At 50.8% G+C, this 20282-nt stretch overlaps 3 protein-coding genes across 5 annotated transcripts; 2 read left to right on the forward strand and 1 right to left on the reverse strand.

The window, feature by feature from the left end:
• Positions 1-4300: 4300 nt before the first annotated feature.
• Positions 4301-7070, forward strand: Tyrobp (transmembrane immune signaling adaptor TYROBP). Of its 2 annotated transcripts, XM_027941355.3 has the most exons (5): positions 4303-4447; positions 4790-4816; positions 4955-5089; positions 5478-5521; positions 6846-7070. In XM_027941355.3, exons 1-5 carry the CDS (start codon positions 4390-4392, stop codon positions 6909-6911), a joined length of 330 nt encoding a protein of 109 aa, XP_027797156.2. In that variant the 5' UTR covers positions 4303-4389; the 3' UTR covers positions 6912-7070. The 2 variants fall into 2 exon arrangements, with proteins under 2 accessions (XP_027797157.2, XP_027797156.2); XM_027941356.3 differs by lacking the exon at positions 4790-4816 and having other exon boundaries at positions 4301-4447.
• A 139-nt stretch (positions 7071-7209) lies between these two features.
• Hcst (hematopoietic cell signal transducer) lies at positions 7210-8727 on the reverse strand. Of its 2 annotated transcripts, none has more exons than XM_027941359.3 (4): positions 8554-8727; positions 8106-8168; positions 7582-7719; positions 7210-7364 (listed from the first exon to the last, which is right to left on the reverse strand). In XM_027941359.3, the coding sequence occupies exons 1-4, from the start codon at positions 8594-8596 to the stop codon at positions 7324-7326; spliced, it is 285 nt and encodes a 94-aa protein (XP_027797160.1). In that variant the 5' UTR covers positions 8597-8727; the 3' UTR covers positions 7210-7323. The 2 variants fall into 2 exon arrangements, with proteins under 2 accessions (XP_027797160.1, XP_027797161.1); XM_027941360.2 differs by having other exon boundaries at positions 8145-8168; positions 8554-8725.
• A 2313-nt stretch (positions 8728-11040) lies between these two features.
• Positions 11041-17599, forward strand: Nfkbid (NFKB inhibitor delta). Its single transcript, XM_027941302.1, has 11 exons — positions 11041-11566; positions 11953-12013; positions 12390-12607; positions 12860-13047; positions 13134-13239; positions 13404-13550; positions 13661-13712; positions 13804-13952; positions 15935-16051; positions 16305-16469; positions 16957-17599. The coding sequence occupies exons 1-11, from the start codon at positions 11438-11440 to the stop codon at positions 17008-17010; spliced, it is 1386 nt and encodes a 461-aa protein (XP_027797103.1). The 5' UTR covers positions 11041-11437; the 3' UTR covers positions 17011-17599.
• The last annotated feature ends 2683 nt before the right edge of the window (positions 17600-20282 follow it).

The following is a 20282-nucleotide window of genomic DNA, read 5'->3' on the forward strand; positions in this document are numbered from 1 at the left end:
CAGGAGGCTAAAACAGGAGGATCATAAATTTGAGGCCAGCTTGGGCAATTCAGTGAAATCTTGGCTAAAAAAAAAAAGAAAGAAAGAAAAGAAAAGGACAGGATCTGGGATGTAGCTCAGCTCAGTGGTCTGGGCTCAGTAATAGTGTCCCTGGGTTCCAACCCTAGTATTAAAAACTAAATAAATATGTACATTTATAAAAAAATAAATAAATAAAACCAAAACATGAATTTCTCATTCCTCCCTCCACTTTAGCCCTGACAACCAGCATCCCAATTTCTCAGACTCTGACCACTCTGAGCAGCACATATAAATGAAATCATACAGTATTTGGGACAGTAGCATTTTTATTTGTTAAGTGATAAAATCAAGAAGGTACCATGCATAGGTCTGGTACCTTAGACTCCTGCAGAGACAAGGAGCCGGGTTTAATTCAACCATCTATTGCTGTCATTTAGTTCCATAGCCAAAGATTGGGGTGTTGGGGGATACAACAGTGAATAGGACAAAAAGGTCCCTGTTCTCACGGAGTTTCCATTCTAGAAGAAATGGCAGATGGAAAAAAAAAAAAAGGAACTCATAAATCAGAGAATTAAGGGTTTGACAAATACCAGGGCGAAAATGAAACTGAGGGTGGTGGGGTGACTTTAGCAGTGGCGGTCAGGAGAGGCCTCTGTGAACCTGACATTTGAGCTGAGACCTGAGGATGCAAAGACTTTGGAAAAAGCATCGCAGGCAGGGTGTCAGTCCACTTTCTGCCGCCGTGGTGGGATACCACAGACTGGGGAATTTGTAAACAATAGAAGTTGATTTGGCTCTGGGTTCTGGAGGCTGGGAAGTCTGGCAGCTTGGCGCTGGCATCAGGAAAGAGCCTGCCTGCTGAGTCATAAAATGGCAGCAGGGCAGGCTATCACATGCCAGGCAGAGGAAATTGAAGGAATTTATCCTTTTTATGAGACACTTACTTCCTTGATGAAGCATCTATCCATTTAAGATCTCACCTCTTTTTTTGTTTTTGTTCGTGGTACTGGGAATGGAACCCAGGGGTGCTTTACCACTGAGCCACATCCCCAGTTCTTTTTATTATTATTATTATTTTATTTTGAGAAAAGGTCTCCCTAAGTTGCCCAAGCCCCTGCCCCTTAATGCTGTTCCAAAGGCAACATAAGTTTTAGAGGAGACACTCAACTCACAGAACAGCAGTGGCAGCAAGTACAAAGGCCCTGGGGTGAGAATGAACTTGACCTATTTGAGAAGCAGCCAGGAGGGCGGGGTAGTAAGTGAGTCAGGCAATAGTGTAGTCAGTGAGGGGAAGAGAGATAGGAGGGACAGGCAGGGGAGAAATACTGTAGACCTTACACACATTGATGTGTATATGGCTTTATTTCTCGTGGGTAAATAACTAGTGGTGGGTTTGCTGGAAGCTGGGTAGGTGAATACTACCAAAGCAGTTGCTCTAATCTCATGTTTCCACCAGCAGTGTATGAGATTTCCAATTGTTCCACGTCTCTGATGACACTTGAAAGGGTCAATCTCTTTAATTAGTCATTTCAGCGGGTGCATGGTGATGTCTCCTTGTGGTTTTCATTTATATTTCCCTAATGACTAATGATGCCACATACTTTTCTTCATGCTCAATAGTGGCCATATGTGTCTCTTCTTTGGTTAAGTGTTCAAAAAACCAAAGGGCCAATTTTTTTTTTTTTGGGGGGGGGAGTGGTACTGGGGATTGAACCCAGCATTGCTTTACCACTAGGCCATACCCTTAGCCCTTTTCATTTATTTTATTTTATTTATTTTGAGACAGGGTCTCACTAAGTTGCCCAGGCTGATCTTGCACTGCGATTCCAGGCATGTGCCACCATGCCCAGCTCTTAGGGCCATTTTTTAGAATTAGAATATTTGTCTGATTTTTATTTTTTGCAGTGCTGGGGATGGAACCCAGAGCCTAAGGTATGTTAGGTGGCTCTGTCCCGTTGAGCCACCACCTCAGGCCTATTGGTCTGATACTTCAAAAAGCTTCCTCTGGCTGTCGGGGAGGACAGCAGCAGCTTCCACAGAGGTCACTGCCTGATTTCCAGGAAAGCCGACTTTGGCCTTCGCCCACTCTTGGCCTGCTGCCAGGGCAGGTTGGGCCACTTTGCAGGTCTTGTGTGGAGACCTTCAGTCCAGCTTCCTCAGCCTGGCATCTTTGGAGGCAGAGGCCAGACAGTGGGGATACCGTCCATTTTATCTTCCTTCACCCAAAGGGGGAATCTTATCTGCCCATCAGGCCCAGAGACCAGCCTAGGACACTGCGTTCTGTGCTCTACTCCAGCACACCTGCATCCACTGCAAAAACATGGAGATATTTCCCTTCTTTCTGATAAAGATACTGTTAACTCATGTCTTATAAATGTCTGCATCAGGGGCTGGGATTGTGGCTCAGTGGTAGAGCGCTAGCTTAGCACGGGCAGGACTCAGGTTCGATCCTCAGCACCACATAAAAATAAAGGCATTGGGTTGTGTCCATCTACACTTAAAAAATAAATATTAAAAAAAAATGTCTGCATCACTCCAATCCCCTTGGGACCCCCTTGAACTTCACACTAAAAAGGGACTCCAGGACTTCAGCCCAGCCCACAGGCCACGTTTGTTCTGACTGGATGGTGCCTGGGTGTCCCGACCTGTCAGACTGGATGTCTTCTGGGGACAGCCCAGGCCTGGCTGGAGTTGGAGGGTGGGTCAGGAGGCTGATGCTGAAGGGCTGAGGGAGGATTTTTATCAAGCCCAGAACTCAATACGGGACGTACTAACACCAATATCAATAATGAGGATGGTAATTAACATTTCTTGAGCCCTTGCAGTTGTGCCAGATATTCTAAGAGATGTTACAAAACCCAAGCACCGCAGCAGGCTGCCTGCCCCACTTCCTGCTCCCACCCACAGCCAGAGGGAGCCTGGGAACACCTGTCAGGTGAGGGCCCTGGTTACCCTGCTGGCTCCCTTTGCTCCGTAGTCTGCTGTGTCTGGGGTGGGGAGGGAGGGCACAGGGTCTCTTCCTCCAGGCTTGCTCTAGACCTAATGGGAAGGTTCTGGGTTCTTTAGGGATCAGACTTGGCCAGACCTAGGGGCAGCTGTGAGCAGCCAGCATGGTGCCAGCCTTGCCCTGACCCTCCAGCAGCCCCCAACTCCCCAACCCTCCCCTCTTGGCACTCAGCATCTGCCTCATGACCAGCACCCAGCTTCCCCTTTTCTCTCCTGCACCCAGGCCTGGGAGTGCTGGGGTGTGACGTGAGGACGGGGGAGGGGGCTTCCTGCAGCTGGCTCACCCCCAGCACCCTGACCTCAGGTTCCTCCTTCTCCTGCCCCTGCCTCAGCTCCCACTGGGAGAGAGAAGTCCCTGACTCCTCCTGGGTACCCTCCCTCAGTCCCTGTTCCCAGCCACTTCCTCCTCCTGCAGGCAGCCCAGCCCTGCTCAGTGATCACCGCGTTGCCCTCCCCCATCTCACCTAAACCCAATCCTGTCTCTGTGGTGTGGTTTCTGTGACACTAATTCTTACTTTCTCTCTCTTCTTTGCCATCATTTTTTCCTTCTCCATCTTTCGTCTCTTTTTCTTTCCCCTAAGACTTAACATCACTGTCGTGCGTTCAGTTTTCACTTTTATTTACCGTGTGAACTTAGGCAAGCGTCTTTATCTCTCTGTAAAATGGGAATAAGAGCATCGACCTCAGAGGAAGTTTGTGGGGATTAAATGATTTAACACTTGGGACAGAGTACCATATGTCAGGGTGCCTAGATGCTGAGGCTCTCTATATTCTGTGCACATCACAAGAGTCTGATTACCAGGGCTGGGGAGGTAGCCCCGAGGTGGAGAGCCGCCTAGAATGCACAGGATCCTGGAATTGTCCCCAGTATATCCCCCTCCAAAGGGGTCTGATTATCAAATAATTATAGCTGACGGGTGCCAGACCCTGTTCTAAGAATGTTAATTCATTGAGTCCCCTACAACAACCCCACAATTAGGTACTGTTTTACTCCTAGTCTTACAAGTGAGGCCTAGAGGCTGATGATGCTCAAGGCTGCCTGGCCAGGAAGAGGCAGGACTGGCTTCACTTGTACTCAGGAGTGACCCTCCTGATACAAGGCTGCTGACCCCTGACTGGTGATGGGGGTCAAGAGCTGACACACGTACCCTTCGCCCTTCACGTCCAGCTGTTAGGTACTGCGTGCTGCGCAGGCCCTGGGCCTGATTCTTTCTGGTGCTATCTCTGTCTGTCCTTCCTCCTCCCCTATTGTCCCCTCCTCCCGCTGCACCACCCACCGCAGACTTCCTCCTTCACTTGGTTGGAAGCCACGCCGCATCCCACTGGCCCCTGGACTGTGGTGTCCGGCAGTGTCCAGGAGTCATGGGGGACCTGGATCCCTCGTGGTGGCTCCTGATCCTTCTCCTCCTGACTGTGGCTGGTGAGTTGGGGGCTTCTGCAGCTGTGTCCTGAGGCCCCGGGTTCAGCTAGCGGCAGGGCAGTGTGGTTCTGGTGAGAACCAGAGGGGAGGTTGGGTGGAAGCAGGTCCGCGTGGAGCCTCTGGGTCTCCAAATCTGAGCCCCCAAGATTGGGCTGGGGGGGGAGGGGATCATCTAAGGGTGTTGCAACAGGACAAGCGGGCAGAGAAGTCACATGGCATCTAAGCCTTGGCGCTAGTCCCCTCCCAGGTCCCACCAGATACTACTTTCTGCTTTTTCTGGCTTCTAAGGCCCACTACCAGCCATAACTCGGTGCCTCAGTTTACCTCTTTTTCCCTTCTCAGGTCTCAGTCCTGTCCAGGCCCAGAATGGTAGGCCTAGACCCTGCGGTCCCTCTCCCTCCCTCCCAAAGACCCTTCTCCAATCCATTCAAACTTCCCCCTGCTGACACCCACCCCCTAATTCCCAAAGCACATGGACCTCCCCTGACCCATGTGCCATATTCCCAGAATGCAACTGCTCCCCAGTGAGCCCCGGCGTGCTGGCGGGGATCGTGCTGGGGGACCTGGTGCTGACCCTGCTCATCGCCCTGGCCGTGTACTCACTAGGACGGCTTGTCCCTCGGGGACGAGGAACTGCAGCAGGTGAGTGGGGCTGGCAAGAGATGGTCTGGGACACTGTAAGGGTGAGACTGGTGGTGGGGTGTAAGCTCCCAGGTCACAAACATCCAAAGGGATGGAGGTAGAAGGACTGATTTTAAGACAGCAATATGGCTGGGTGTGGTGGTGCACACCTGTAAGCTCAGTGACTTGGGGGCTGAGGCAGGAGGATGGCAAATTCAAGGCCAGCCCAGGCCACTTAGGAAGACACTGTCTCAAAATAAAAAATAAAAAAGGGCTGGGGATGTAGTTTCATGGGAAAGCAACCCTGGATTTAATTCCCATTATCAAAAACAAAAGCAAACAAAAAATGGTCCCAGTTTACTATTCTGTCCATCTTTGCACCCTGTGTCACCCCTTTGTCCCTCTGCAGGGACCCAGAAACAGCACATCACTGAGATGGAGTCGCCTTATCAGGTAAGAAAACCAGATTCATTCCCACATCTTTCTCCTGCCCATTCCTGTGGGCATCTGGATTATGGACACCCCCATGTCCTCCTGAGGACCCTAATGCCCCTTTCCCAGGTGCTACCCCATACCTAGAAGGCAAATGGGACATCTGTCCAAAAGCACACTCGGTGATAAACTGCAACCTTAAGCTTAGCTTAAAATGTGTGGAGCAGAAATAAAGGGTGTCTTGCCTTTGTAAGATCAGAAACAAGCCTTATGAGGCCCCAAATTGTTCTGGAAAAAGCTTAGCCCTAGGAGAGGGCTGGAAGAAGCCCTCAGTAGGACAAAGAATGGAATTCAGCCCTAGTTTAGTGACTCAAAAGAGAGGAATCTTAGAATTTGAGGAATGAGAACCCTAAATTCTTTTGAGAAGTAATCAAAGCTAGAGACTCTTCAGAAAAATCCACACACAAAAATACAAAGTCATGCGTATAATACAGAGGCACTTCAAGTGATGTAGACAGAGGTATCTCTCTAGTTCTCCCTCTGCTAAGGCTCCTTCTTAATCCTTTAGGGGGGGTCATGAGATCCTGAGACCTCCCCGTCCTTAGAGAAATGCACACTAGAAACGGGTCTTTGGTATATGAGTTCAGGGATTCTACCTAAGGCCTGCCCCCTGGGACCACAGACACCTCTTATTTGTGAACCAATTCATTATCCGTAATCAGCTTTGCTGGCTTGCTTCACTTGTGGATTGAATGTTTCTTTGCAAAGTGTAAAAATCTCAAATTGGTTCTGTGAGGTCTTGAAAACTGAGAAAGCTTTCCTGTTATTGATAGCAGTGAAATTTTAGGCAAAGCGTTACCCTGGTCTATTTATTCCTTCAGTGGATTTGTTGAGCACCTACATATATAGCAGAATTTACATCCTAGCTGGGGAGACGGACTTGAAGCAAATGAACAAAATCATTTTGGAGAAGCACCATGAAGAAAATAGAGCAGGCTGTGTGATAATGAGTGGGGTTTGGGAGAAAGAAACTATAGATGGGGAAATTGAGAGCTGAGACTTGAAGAGGGAGAAAGAGACTGAAGGTCTACAGGACTGGTGTTCCAGGCAGAGGGCATCATAGCACATGCAAAGGCCTTGTGGCTGGCTGGGCATAATGGTGAGTCAAGGAAAGGTGAATGCTGAATTCAGGTGAATAAAATCCAGATCTCTTCCACCGCCATGTTTGAAGAAGTTGCGGGGGTGGTGGGGGGGCGGGGGACTTGAAGACCATTAGGAGAAGTCTGGATTTTGTTTGAAATTTATTTGGTGAACCCCTTCCACTAATGTCCTTCATTCCTTTTAGGAGCTCCAGGGTCAGAGGTCAGATGTCTACAGTGACCTCAACACACAGAGGCAGTATTACAAATGAGCCTAGTCAACAGCCCCATATTTGGATCCAGTCACCTCTGTTGCCCACCCAGCTCATCATTCCTACTCCTACTAGAAAACAATTCCACGGAGAGTCTTCCCGGGGATTTTAGACCTCTCCCCACTAACGTTCCCAAATAAACAATAGAGTGCAAAAATATTGTTGAGTTATGCCAGACTCTTGGGTTAAAGGATTGGGGATTTGCAGGGTCCTGAGAAGGGTCTTGAACACAGAAACAGCTAAGTGAGGGGAGTTTTGGGGAATCCTAAGGTTCTTTGGAGAAGAATCAAACCAGAGATATTTGAACCGCTTTATTCAATCCAAAAGGGTGGGGGTGTTGTACATGTTCCTGTGCCATCACACACGATTCAGGATGAGAGGGTCAGAAGTCAAAGGTTGAAGTTACAGGAGGTCAGCCTCTACCAGGCATGTTGATGTAGATTTTGTCATTTTCTGGGGGTGGGGGAGAGAAAGCATGAAGCCTGACCACCCACCACCCACCCCACATCTCCACCTTCCTGGGGACCCCCTGCCTTAGGGGTTTCCTCAGGGATTCCCCCAGACCCCTCCCCCAGGGTTTCCCCAGCACCTCCTCCAGGGCTTCCCCGGGGCCCCCCTCCTTGGGACCCCTCTCTAGGGAGGCCACCGCCCCTCCAAGCCCGGCCCTTACCATGGTTGAGCCTGCGACCTGGGCGTGGGCGGGCACACACCAACACCACCCCCACAATTATCAGTGACATGACAGCATCTGCAGCCACTAGGCTGGCCAGGAGATGCGGGGAGAGGGGCCCACATCCGGAACAGGAACCTGGAAGGTGGAGCCCAGACAAGAAAGTGGCTCAGGGGGGTCCTGGTTCCCTGGGGCTGTGCTTTGGCCACAAGAGGAGAAGAGGAAGTCCCCTGTGAGGGGCGTGGATCCCAGGTGGTGCATGGAGAAGGAAAGATGGAGATCCCTAGCAGCAGCAGTGTCCCAGGATTCCAGGGGGACTGTGCAGTGGGCACATAGGCCACAGACAAAGGGAGGCTGGGGTCCTCTTTTTCCCTGGGGCTCAGGGAGTGGTGGTGAAGGGGGCAGGATGGGACCTGGAGAGGGTTGCAGATCCCTCTCCAGAGGATGTGAGCTGGTGACGGCAGAGCCATGGAGGTGGGGCATTCTAGGACCCTCAGGCCAGGCTTTAGAGATGGAAGCAGTACCTGAAGTTCCAGGGTCAAAGGTAGGGCGCGATGGCTCACCTGTGGACATCTGGGCAGCAGCAGCTGTGGAAGGACAGGGGAGGTGGGTGAGGTGGCCCCAGAGCAGGGTTGAAGGGAAAATGATGTCCTGAGAAGGAACCTCCACTCTGGAGGGACAGAATGGGAAAGAGGGCCAAGTGGAGAGGGAAGCTCCCAGGGACACAGAGAGACAGAAAAGGGGAAGTAGAAGCAGTGACTACCGATGACAAGGGGAGGTTAACAGGCCGCCGGCCACTCCGGAGCTCCCCTCCTCCCTCCCTCCCTGCCAAGGCCCAGCCCTGATGCAGAATGATCTCCAAGAAGAGAAAGGGCGCAGGCAGAAGGGCCTGCCCTCACCACCCTGACTTCAGATGTCACCCTTCCCACAAGTCCTTTGCCTGCCACCACCCCCCATAGCCCCTGGCTTCACCTGGGAGCAAAAGTAGGAGCAGTATGTGGCCTGGAGGGGTCATGGTGGACTGGGGGCTGAAGGGATCTGGCCAAGGACTGTGGTCCAGAGAAGTCCTGAGGAACAGCGGGGGAGTAGAGAGGTAGCTATAGCGGATGTCACCCTGATGGTGGCAAGGCCACTTACTTCCTGTGTATGTGTGTGTATGTGTGTATGCGTGGGTGTCTCTATGACTCTTTGGGGAACAAATTGGGGGAGGGTCAGAGAGTCCAGGAAAGCTGCTATGATCATCTAGGGAGATTCTGGAAATATTTTAGAGGTACAGCCAACATTTGCTGGTGGAGTGGATGTAAGTGTGTAGGCAAGAGGGATCCAGGATGACCAAAGTTTCTGGCCATTGAAAAGATGGAGTGTGGATGGAGAGGGAAGTGGCAGAAGCTGGTTTGGGAGGCAAGTGCTGAGTTTCAGGCATACGGAGTTGGAAAATGTCTGACACAGCTCCCTGTGGAAATGTAGAATGCTCAAAGCTGCATTTATGAATTCAGGGGACAAGTCTGGTCTGGGGATGTCAGTTCAGGGGTTGATGGCCTAAAGTTGGTATTTAAAGCCACGAGGCTGGATGACATCACCAAAGAAGTGAGTACAGACAGATGATAACCCCACACAGGGGCCCCTTCCACACACACAGAGAGAATGGGAGAAGGGGACAAACCAGCCAGGGAAATGGGAGGAGGAGGAGCAAGAGACGGGGGAGACCCACGAGAGCGGAGTCTTGAAAGCAGAGGAGAAATTTGGTCACTGTTGTCAGTGTTGAGAATGGCCACCAAATGGGAAGTGAGAATCTCCTCCCTCTGGATTGACTTGAGGGCTGGGAATTCCTGCCTGTTTACTTCTCACTTGTACCACAGCACCCAGCAAGGCGCCTCCCCGGGACAACAAATTATTAAAATAATGAAAGAATAAATGAAACTAGACTTCGGAGGCCATGTGGGAAAGAGCGAGAGATTTGAGCCTTATCTTTCCTCCCTACAGACCAGGAAGTCCAATCCCCCGGCCCCTCTCCCCGCAGGACCCAGTAATACTACTCTGTCCACCCCGAGCCCAGAGCCCCAAAGTCAAGGTCTCTAGCAAGGTCTCTAGTCAAGGTCTCTAGCTGGAGGCTCTGGACCTCTCTAGATTCCTGATTCCCTTTGGACAGGCTCAGGAGTCTAGGTCCCCAGTGTCACCCTTCTCCTTGAGTTCGGTATCAGGCTCCTTCAGGCCAAAGACCTGACCCCCAACTCCCTTTTTCTGGGGAGACTTGGGACTCAGCCCCGCCCATTTAGAAACTAAGTTTGCTGGAGTGTGACGTGGGGACTCCCAGGGCTGAGGGCGGGGCCCTGCCCTGCACTGGGCGGTGCCAGAACCCTAATTTAAAAACTCGCGGGGACCCTATTCAAGATCGGGGACCCGACGGCGGCTCCGAGGGAAACAGCGAGGCTGGCGCAGCGCCGAGGCCGCGGCCCTGGGGGCCCACAATCCGCGCCACGGAATCCCCGAGGTACTAGATGGGGGGATGGTGAGGCACCTCGGCTCTTAAGAGAGTGACAGCCTGAGGTCTGGACTTTGGGGTCCTTGAGGGACAGAGCTGGAGCACCAAGATCTGGGCTCTGAGATGAGTACCCAGTGTTTGAGGGTAGTAGGGGGTCCGACCCCCCCGCTCGGGATGGAGGAGTGCCAGTATTCTGCACTCCTGGGTTTTGGGGGCGTTGGGGACTGGAGATCCAGAATCCTGGTTCTCGGCGGTACGAGAGCTGGGAGGCCAGACTACTATGTCCTGTGGAAGGAGAGGGATGGTGGCCTGGACTCCTTTCCCCAGAAGGACCGGCTGCAGGGAGCTCTTGGGGGCGTGGTTGTTTAAAATCTGCCGCTGATCTTAGTGGCGAAGGTCCGGCGCCTGGCGCAGGGTCCACGCTGGCAGCGACCCTGCCCCTCCTTGGGGTTTCCCAGAGCGCCACCGGCCCCGGTCCCCCAGCTGGGCAGGAATTCCCCGCGTGCGGGGATTCCAGGAGTGCCACGCTTGGCTGCGCGCCCCGCCTGCGAGCGGGACACCTGCGGCGCGGGGCTGGAGCGGAAGGCGGAGATGGAAGATTCCCTTGCGCGAGCGCCGTGACGTTAGCGCGCAGTGTCTGGGCGGTTTCCGAATCTGCTTCACGCCGGCTTAACCCTTCTGTCGCCGGAACCCAAGCTCGGCAGGTTGTGGTGAAAGGGCTGGTCTTCCCGGGTGACAGAAAGGAGGAGTCTGAAAACCTGGACTCCCCGGTCCTGGAGAGGAGGGGGCTGAGGGCTTGGACCCCCGCGTCCTGGAGAGTAGGACGCGGGACTCCCGGACTCCTGCGTTTGCGGGGTGGAACCTGGACTCCAGGTTCTGAAGAGGTGGAGCTGGCGGCTCTGAACCTCTGGATTCTGAGGAGCTGGGGGGGTGGGTCTACTGGCTCGTGATTCCTTGGGGGAGGGGACTTGGGGGCTCGGACGCTTGATTTCCCGGGGAACTGTAAAAGAACGTCAGCTTCATTGGGAACCCGGTTGTGCGTCTCTGGGGAATGGTGGCTGGCGACGTTTCCCCTACCCCAGGCCTCAGAACTGGAGATCTGGGGGTGGGATTTTTCACAGAAGTAGAGGGGTGCTCTCCCCCCTCCCCTTCCTCAGTTTCCACGACGCTGGTGGAAAGTTGGGTCAGCGGGAAAGTGCGGAGCAAAGAGAAGGAAACGGCGGAGGCGGGCACCGCACTTAAAATCTTCTATTGGCTTTGGAGTTCTCAGGCGGCATCTGTGTGCCAGTTTTTCCGCGCGCGGGAGGGCGAGATGGGCGCCCACATCCACTCCTCCCCCGCTCTGAGTGCATTTAGATGACTTAAGGACCCCTGATGACTTCCTTCTCTCCTCCCCAACCAGTGAGCCGAAATGAGCGCAGCCACTGCCCAACACAGACGGTGAAGAAACTCCTGGAAGAACAGAGGCGTCGCCAGCAGCAGCCTGACGCTGGTGCAGTACCGGTGAGGCCTGAGAAGCACTTTAAAAGACAGCTCTCGCTGGGCGTGGTGCCGGTCGCCTGTAATCAGCCACTCCGGAGGCTGAGGCAGGAGGACTAGCCTCAGCAAATTAGCGCGACCCTGTCTCAAAAATTAAAATAAATAAATAAATAAATAAAAAAGGGTTGGGAATGTAGCTCAGTGGTAAAGCGCCCTGGGTTAAATTCCTAGTACAATGAAAGAAACAAACGGGGGGGGGGGGGCAAATCTCAAGAGGCCATGTGCTTGTTGGGCCCTCAGAACTGATAAGAGTTATAGTTCTGACTCCGATGCCCTAGAGGTTGGAAACAAATGCCGAGAAATCTAGCAAATTAATTCTCCCTTGTTCCTTTTTGCTTATGTCTCTACAGATTCAGTTCTCCCCTCCCCTGACCCAGCCCCTGACCTCATCTGTGAATGAGGCCGAAGCTGGTAAGTCTGGAAACTCATCAGGTTCCCTGAGCTCCCAGCCCTAGCCTCCCTCAGGCCCTCAGACACCCCAACTCTTAGAATTTTAGGGAACAGAGGGTTCAGGTTCACATTTTTTCTGGGACTTACTAGAAATTTGATCTAGTTTCATTGGATCCCAGTCATCTATGCACTTGGGCCCCAGGCTTCCACCTTGTGAGGACCCCACAAGTCCAGGTTCCAGTTTGCCCCTGGGTGTTCCAGGATCCTAGGCCCCAGCCCCTTAATGTCCCAGAAATCCTTTGTTTGGGCACCTTGTGACTCAGGCTCCTCCTTCCCTGACTGTGACTCCCCCAAGCTCTGGTAACCAGGCCCCCACCTGCCCTCCTCTCACATACAGGCCATACTCACTTCCCAACAATCCAGGAGACTGTGGGTTCTGGAATTGGCACCCTGGCACCCCCGACAAGCTTTCCAGACTGGGACCCCAACACACATGCTGCCTATACAGACAGCCCCTGCTCTTACCCTGCTTCTGCTGCTGAAGGGTTCCTGAATCCTGAGTTCTACCAGCCCTCGGACTCAGGGCGATCGTGTGCATTTTCCCTAGGGATGGAGGTGAGATACAGAATGAGGAAGGATGCTGAAGGGCTTCTAAAACTTCCCAGTTGCCCTTGTGCAGTATTCTGAACTATGGAATGGGATTAAAATCCCATTCCCCAGACAGGCAAAACAGGCCCAAAGGTTCAAGGTCACTTGGCATAGACGGGGTTCCCAGCCCTAGCCACTTGACCAGAGGCTGTGTATATGTATGTGTGGTGGGCTGGGAAGGGGGAATTCTCAACTGACTGACTGTCCCTACCCCTTCAGGACCCCCTGGACACTCGGCTCTATGCAGAACCTTCCCTGTCACAGGCAGAATCCTGGAGAGTTTCTGGGCCCCCCTCAGTACCCCCACCATTGCTCCCATCCACTGGACCATCCTTGGAGACAGCCCGAGCTCATATGCTGGCTTTGGGGCCACAACAGCTGCTGGCCCAGGATGAGGAGGGAGACACGTGAGTATAAGGGAAATGGGGGTCATCTGCACACTCCTGAGTCAGCAGGGGGACTGTTCTCACTGCTTCCCCCTACCTGTCCGCAGGCTCCTGCACCTGTTTGCGGCATGGGGACTACGCTGGGCAGCGTATGCTGCAGCAGAGGTGCTCCAGATGTACGGACATCTGGACATCCGTGAACATAAGGGCAAGGTGAGGGCTAGAGGCCTGGATTTCTGGGTACAGGGGAGGAAAGAGCTGGGGGTTGGAATTCCCGGATCCTGGGTCTGAGGGTGGAGAGGGCTGGGAACCTGGATTCCTGGTTCTCAGAGGGGAGATTGCTCGGGGCCCAGACTGATTTTTCCCATGACCTGCAGACCCCTCTTTTGGTGGCTGCTGCCGCCAACCAGCCGCTGATTGTGGAGGATCTGTTGAACTTGGGAGCAGAGCCTAACGCCACGGATCATCAGGGACGTTCTGTCTTGCACGTGGCTGCTACCTACGGGCTCCCAGGAGTCCTTTCGGTATGGTTAGCTGGCAGGCAGGGGTCTGGGGTGGATTGGTTGCCCAGATCCTGATCCAGGGCTAAGAGGCCTGGGGAGACCCTTTGACAACATCTTTTTCCTCCTCCTAGGCTGTGTTTAAATCTGGTGTTCAGGTGGACCTGGAAGCCAGAGACTTCGAAGGTAAGCTGTGTGTGGGCAGGGCTGGCATGGCGGCGAGGCTGGGCAAGGTGGGTGCCCCAGCTGTAGGTCCCTTACTCTCTCCATTCTACAGGACTCACACCCCTCCACACAGCCATCCTGGCCCTCAATGTTGCTATGCGCCCACCCAGCCTCTGTCCTCGGACACTGAGTACCCAAGCCAGAGACAGGCTGAATTGTGTCCAGATGTTGCTGCACATGGGTGCAGATCATACCAGCCAGGTGAGCTAGGCTGTGGATGGCTGGCCCATAGGAGGGTGTGTGGGACAGGGTCACCTGGATGTCCAGGGACATTAAACAAAGCCTGAGTTTGCTACTCCCTAGCTGTGTGACCTTGAACATGTTACTTCTCTGTGCTCTAGTTGTCAACTTGGGGTACTGTCACGGATCTTAGCTTAGATTTATCCAGCACTTAATAGTGATCAAACACCAAATTTTATATATTAACTTATTGGATCCTCACAAGAACCTTGTAAGGCGCATGCTATTATTTCTTTCTCCGTTTTACTGACAAGGAAACTGAAGCACAGGGAGTCAGAAGTCTTAAAACTTGTGTGTCAGAGAGAGAATTAGAACCCAGGGAGTCTGACCCTAAAACCCAGCTCTAAATCATAATCACCTTTGCCATGAAGCTTCTTTGCAGGCTCGATGAGAGAATGAAATATCACTTAATTAAAAACAATTTTTGGCTGGAATTATGACTCAGTGGTATAGCACTTACCTAGCATGTGTGAGGCACTGGGTTCGATTCTCAGCACCACATATAAATAAACAAAATAAAGTCCATTGACAACTAAACAGATATTTAAAAAAATTTTTTTAATCAAGAATTTTAAACACAGATAAAGTGTAGGAATACTAGAATGAATTCCACATACCCAATATCAGTAATCAGCAACTCATGGCCAGTGCACCCCCATCCACTCTCCCACTTTCCTGTTTTTTTTTTTTTGACCGTGCTGGGGATAAAGCTCAGGGCCTTGCTCCTTCCCTAACATACCATTGAGCTACACCCCCAGTCTTTGTGTCTTTAAAAGTTGTCTCCCCCTTCCCGGTACCACTATTACACCTTAAAAGATTAGTGATCTCATAATCTCAAAAATCCTGGCTGTGTTCAAATTTCCTTTTGGCTCTAAAGTGACTTTTTTTGTTCATTAAAAGTAATTAGGGGACTGGGGATATAGCTCAGTTGGTAGAGTACTTGCCTCACATGCACAAGGCCCTGGGTTCAATCCCCAGCACCACACACACACACACACAAGAAAGTAATTAGTAACCACATATTACAATGATGTCTTTTTAAAGTTACTTTTATTTTAGAGCTCCTCCTTCCGTCTCTTTGTGTTCTCATCATAATTTGGTGAGCAAACTAGGTTGTTTTCCCTATACAAGCACTTAAAATTTTTGATGTTTGTTAAAAATGTACAGTAATTCCATAAAGGCAGGTAATGAAGTTTCTTTTTAGAAAATGTCTATTTTCCCCCAAAATACGGAGGGCATGGGCTGGGGTTGTGGCTCAGCAGTAGAGCACTCGCCTAGCACGTGCAAGGCCCTGGGTTCCATCCTCAGCACCACATAAAAATAAATTTTAAAAGTGAAGGTATTGTGTCCAACTACAACTAAAAAAATAAATATTAAAAAAATATGGAGAGAGCAACTTAACATTGCAGTAGATATAGGCTTAGTCCACTGATTAATGCCACCGACTCTTATCCTTGTAGATAGAATACAGTCATGTGGGATAGGGTGCACTTTAATGTGTTAGGCAGAATGCAGGACAGCCAGGTAGCTGAAGGCCAGAGTTCCTTTGAGAGATTGGAAAAGGAGCCTGTTTATCAACAACACTTAAACAGGAAAACAGTCATAAAAAAGGTACAGTTCTTGGGGCTGAAGTTGTGGCTCAGTGGTAGAGCGCTAGCCTAGCACGCAAGGCACTGGGTTCAATCCTCAGCACCACATAAAAATAAATTTTAAAAAAAGGTATTGTGTCCAACTACAACTAAAAAATATATATATATATATAAAAAAGGTACAGTTCTGTGCTGCACATGGTATGAATTGCTACCTGTCTCCCTTGGAGGTGGTGCTCTTATACAGCTACAACACATGTAGCTGTACACGGACACCCCTGGGTAGGGTCTGCAGGAACCCTGAGTTCCATGGGAGGAGGACTGGCCTTGACCTCTGCCATTGCCCCCCCACAGGAGATCAAGAGTAACAAGACAGTTCTGCACTTGGCCGTGCAGGCTGCCAATCCTACCCTGGTTCAGTTGCTGCTGGAGCTGCCCCGGGGAGACCTGCGGGCCTTTGTCAACATGAAGGTGGGGACCTAGGCTGGGATATGCAGGTTGTGGTAGAGAAGGGCAGTAGGGTAGAGGGTCCTGTGGGCTGTGGGCATGGAGGGGACAGAGGGTGGGAGGTGAGGGAGAATGCATAAGACAGACAGAAGGGGTGTGTGGCATGTGGCTGTGAATGGGGACGCATGAGATGCGGATATAGAAGAATAACAGGTGTGGTTTGGAGAACTCAGGCAGCTTAGCCTGCAGCCTTATCAACCCTACCCCTGCTCTTCAGGCCCACGGGAACACAGCCCTCCACATGGCAGCTGCCCTGCCCCCTGGGCCACCCCAAGAGGCTATTGTGCGGCACCTGTTGGCAGCCGGTGCAGACCCAACGCTGAGGAACCTGGAGAATGAGCAGCCTGTCCACCTGCTGCGACCAGGGCCGGGCCCTGAGAGGGTGAGTACTGCCCCTGACCACAGAGGGACCCCCTCCGCTGACCCAGTTTTGACTTTGGAGGGTGACTTCAAATCTCAGAAAATGACCTTCAACCCTTATCCAACCCCGACTTCAAAATGTGATCTTCAATGTCAGTACCTGGTCCTTTCTGTCCACATGAGACCTGGTTCTGATTTCTTATCCAACCCTGACCTCTCAACCCCAAATCTTGACCTAAATGTGCCGTTTGATCTCTCAGTGGATCCTTTGAACTCCTGTGCCTAACTCTGGGTCCTGACCTCAAATGTATTTCCAACTCTTGCTTTAACCCTTTGGTTCTGATTCAGTGCTGACCCGAAGGTCTTGAGACCCCAGGCCAGGGACACCCTTCCCTTCATCTCTGCTCTGCTAGGTTTCTGCTCTCTGGTCCCTCACTCGTGGGTGCCTGTGACTCCCCACTTTCCTCCCAGTCGCCCACACTTTTCACCTTGCCTTTTCTCATCTACAGCTCCGGCAATTGTTGAAGAGGAGCCGTGTGGCACCCCCAGGCTTGTCCTCTTAGGACTCAAACCCAGAACCTGGACTGATTTTCCAGTCCCCACCGTCCTGTGGGACAGCCAGCGTATGCTAATGTTGCAAATCCATGATAATGTATGTGGAATGTCCTGCCATTAGGGTCTTACATTAAAACCCCAAAATGGCTGCCGGGAGGGTGAACAGTCCCCAATATTTGGGGTGGTGTGATACCCCTTCCCTACCCTCAAGGAGCCACCTGGATGATTTCCATGAAATCGAGGCTTCTTGATTGTTTCTGTGAAACAACCTGGGCCCTCTGACCCTCTACCCACTAGGGTATTTCAGGATCCTCTCCCTTAACTCAGTCCTGCATGTCTAGAAACCCAGATGTAACCCTTTCATAGGACTTGGAGCATCTCAGCAGGGTTCCCTAACCTTCCCCAGAACCCACATCCCTCCAGTCCTAACCCCTGAGACATAAGAAGGACCCTGTGGGACTAGTGTCCCTGGGGTCTGTTGCTTTCAGATTCAGTATTCAGTGGAGTCCCTGCCCCAGATCTCAGCATCCCTGTGAATCCCTCTCCCCTAATATGAGCCTCCTTTAAGCTCCCTATTAAACTTTACTTAGAACATAACTGTTATCATCTCATTTCTGGGGGCATTGGTGCAGGGAGGTGGCTATCACCCCACTGAGGGGTCACATATGCATGCATGTGCTCAGCAGGGCATGTAATAGACACTGTGGGTGCCATCAACCTCGACCTACCCAACATTGTGCCCTGACAGCTGGATCCAGCACCTGTGGATTATTTCTCATGGTGGTAGAGGCTGGGAAGTCCAAGACCTATATGTCACAGGTGCAATTTCTAATGAAGGTGTTCTCTGGTTCTGCAGAGGACCATCTTCGTACTTCACGCATTTCCATACTTCTGGTGTGTCCACTGTGTAAGATGTTGGCAAATCATAAAATCCAGGGAGTTTATGCTACACATAGTGGTGCACATCTGTAATCCCAGCTATTTGGGAGGCTGAGGCAGGAGAACTACAAGTTTGAGACCAACCTGGGCAAGTTAGTGAAACCCTATCTCAAAATTTTAAAAGGGTGGTGGTGGTTAGGGATGTAGCTCAGTGGCAGGGCGCATTTGGGTCAATTCCCAATTTATCACATGTGCGCACATGCATGCACGAGTGCACACGCAAAGCCAAGGAGTTTATTCGAGCTTCAGGTATGGCTCAGTGGTAGCAGGCTTGCCTGTCATATGCAGGATGCTGGGTTTGGTATCAGCACCATAAACAAGAAAAGAATAAAAGAAAGGCCAGGGAGTTCATGCCTGCCTCTTGGGCAGCCCTCAGCCAGTGACTATTAGGAAATGGTACATACATGCTCCAGGTCCCTCGACGCCCTTGGGATAACTTTTATGTTCTACTCTGGTTCCCAGAGTCCCCCAACAGAATAAATGAAGCTCTAGTTTCCCAGAGTGGTTTGGGGGAACTCAAAAACTCCATTTCCCTTCTCTGTGTCTCTTCCTGCCTCCCCTAGCAAGTTTCTCCAACCCTTCCTCCTAAGCTTGACCTTAAGTGCTCGCCTGAGTCAGCTTCTGGGGGAACTCTCTGAGTTCCTCTGCCATTCCTGCTTCGTATACTCGCCCCACAACTTCAACTCTGGTTGTATTGTAGACGAATCACACCAAGAGCACCCATCTCAGAAAGCTCCTTGGCCCACCTGAGCCCCTTTGCTCGGAGTCTCTTTTGAACAACAAACCAAGTATATATTTGCATACCTCAGGAGTCTCCATCCCAATATTTAAAGCTTAAAATGTTTGCCTCTTAAATTGTTTATGATTCTGCAATCGAGCTGGGTTTAGCTAGTGGTTCTGTTCTGTAGCTTTGGTCACTCATGTGGCTGCAGTTAGTTGGACACTGCTGGACTGGATCCGAGACAACCTCACTCGTAGGTCTGGTATCTGGGCTAAGATTGCTGGAACTGCTGGGAGTGGACCAAGAATATCTCCACGTGGTCCAGGAGGGTAGGTGGATCCCTTCACATGGTAGATAAGGGCTCCAAAAGAGAGCAGGCCAAGGGCTGGGGTTGTGGCTCAGTGGTAGATCACTTGCCTTGCATGAGCAAGGCACTGGGTTCAATTCTCAGCACCACATAAAAAAACAAATGAATGCATTGTGTCCATCTACCACTAATTTTTTTAAAAAAAGAACATTCCAAAAGAGCATGCCCTTCTTGTATCATGCTCTCCTACATGCCATTGACCAATGTTAGTCATGTGGCCATGCCCAAAATCAGCATGCGGGGTTGGGGGCAGGAAAATTGGGAGACAGAGTTGGGAAAACTGGGAGACAGAGTTGTCAGGGACCATTGGTTTTAACTCTCCCAACAGCTTCTATATGCCAACCTGTGTCACTCTTGTATGTATCATTACAGTGGCAGCTGGCACCTGAAGAATTCATATGAATATGCTCTTATTTCATTGATTCTAAGAATAACTTAATTGGAATTCATCTTACAACCAATTGTGTGACATAGTTTAATTTGTACCCTTTTTCCTTTGTGATACATAAAAAAATGGGTTTTTTTTTGTGTGTGTGTGGGGTGTGTGTGTGTGTGTGTGTCTGGGGATTGGAACCAGGGCCTCATGCCCTCTACCATGAAACTATGTTCCCAGCCCAATGATGTTATTTCTCATCATTGATAGCATCTGAAATTTTGTTGACATATATTTATTCCAATTTGTATTATTATGGATGTTTATTCCAATTCATATTATTATGTTTGTGTGTCCCTCCCCCAAATCAATATGTTGAAATAACAAGCCCCAATGGGGGTGGAGCCATTGAGAGGTAATTAGGTCATGAGCATGGAACTCTCATGATGAGATTAATAGCAAGACACAGGGGAAAGCTTGCTTGCCCTCTTTCTGCTCTGTCCTATGAGGATATTGTAAGAAGATGGAGCCATCTGCAAACTGGGAAGCGTGTCCTCAGACATAAAATCTGCTGGTACCTTGAGCGTGGACTTTCCAGCCTCTAGAACCATGAGAAAGAAATGTTTCTTGTTTAAGCCACACAGTCTATAGTATTCTGTTATAGCAGAATAAGACATGTATCAACACACACACACACACACACTCACTCACACACCACTAACATGTTAGAATGTCCCTGAAAACATAATTTATATTAAAAGAAAAATTAATAAAATCATCTTCAGTGTGGCTTAGGGGCACAAAAGCATCAAATGAGCATTATAAAATCAATATGTTCATAAAAATAGCATTTTAAAATGAATTATTCTAAGCATCGCCA

Source organism: Marmota flaviventris, chromosome 18 (genome assembly GCF_047511675.1).
Source record: "Marmota flaviventris isolate mMarFla1 chromosome 18, mMarFla1.hap1, whole genome shotgun sequence".
Taxonomy (NCBI): Eukaryota; Metazoa; Chordata; class Mammalia; order Rodentia; family Sciuridae; genus Marmota; species Marmota flaviventris.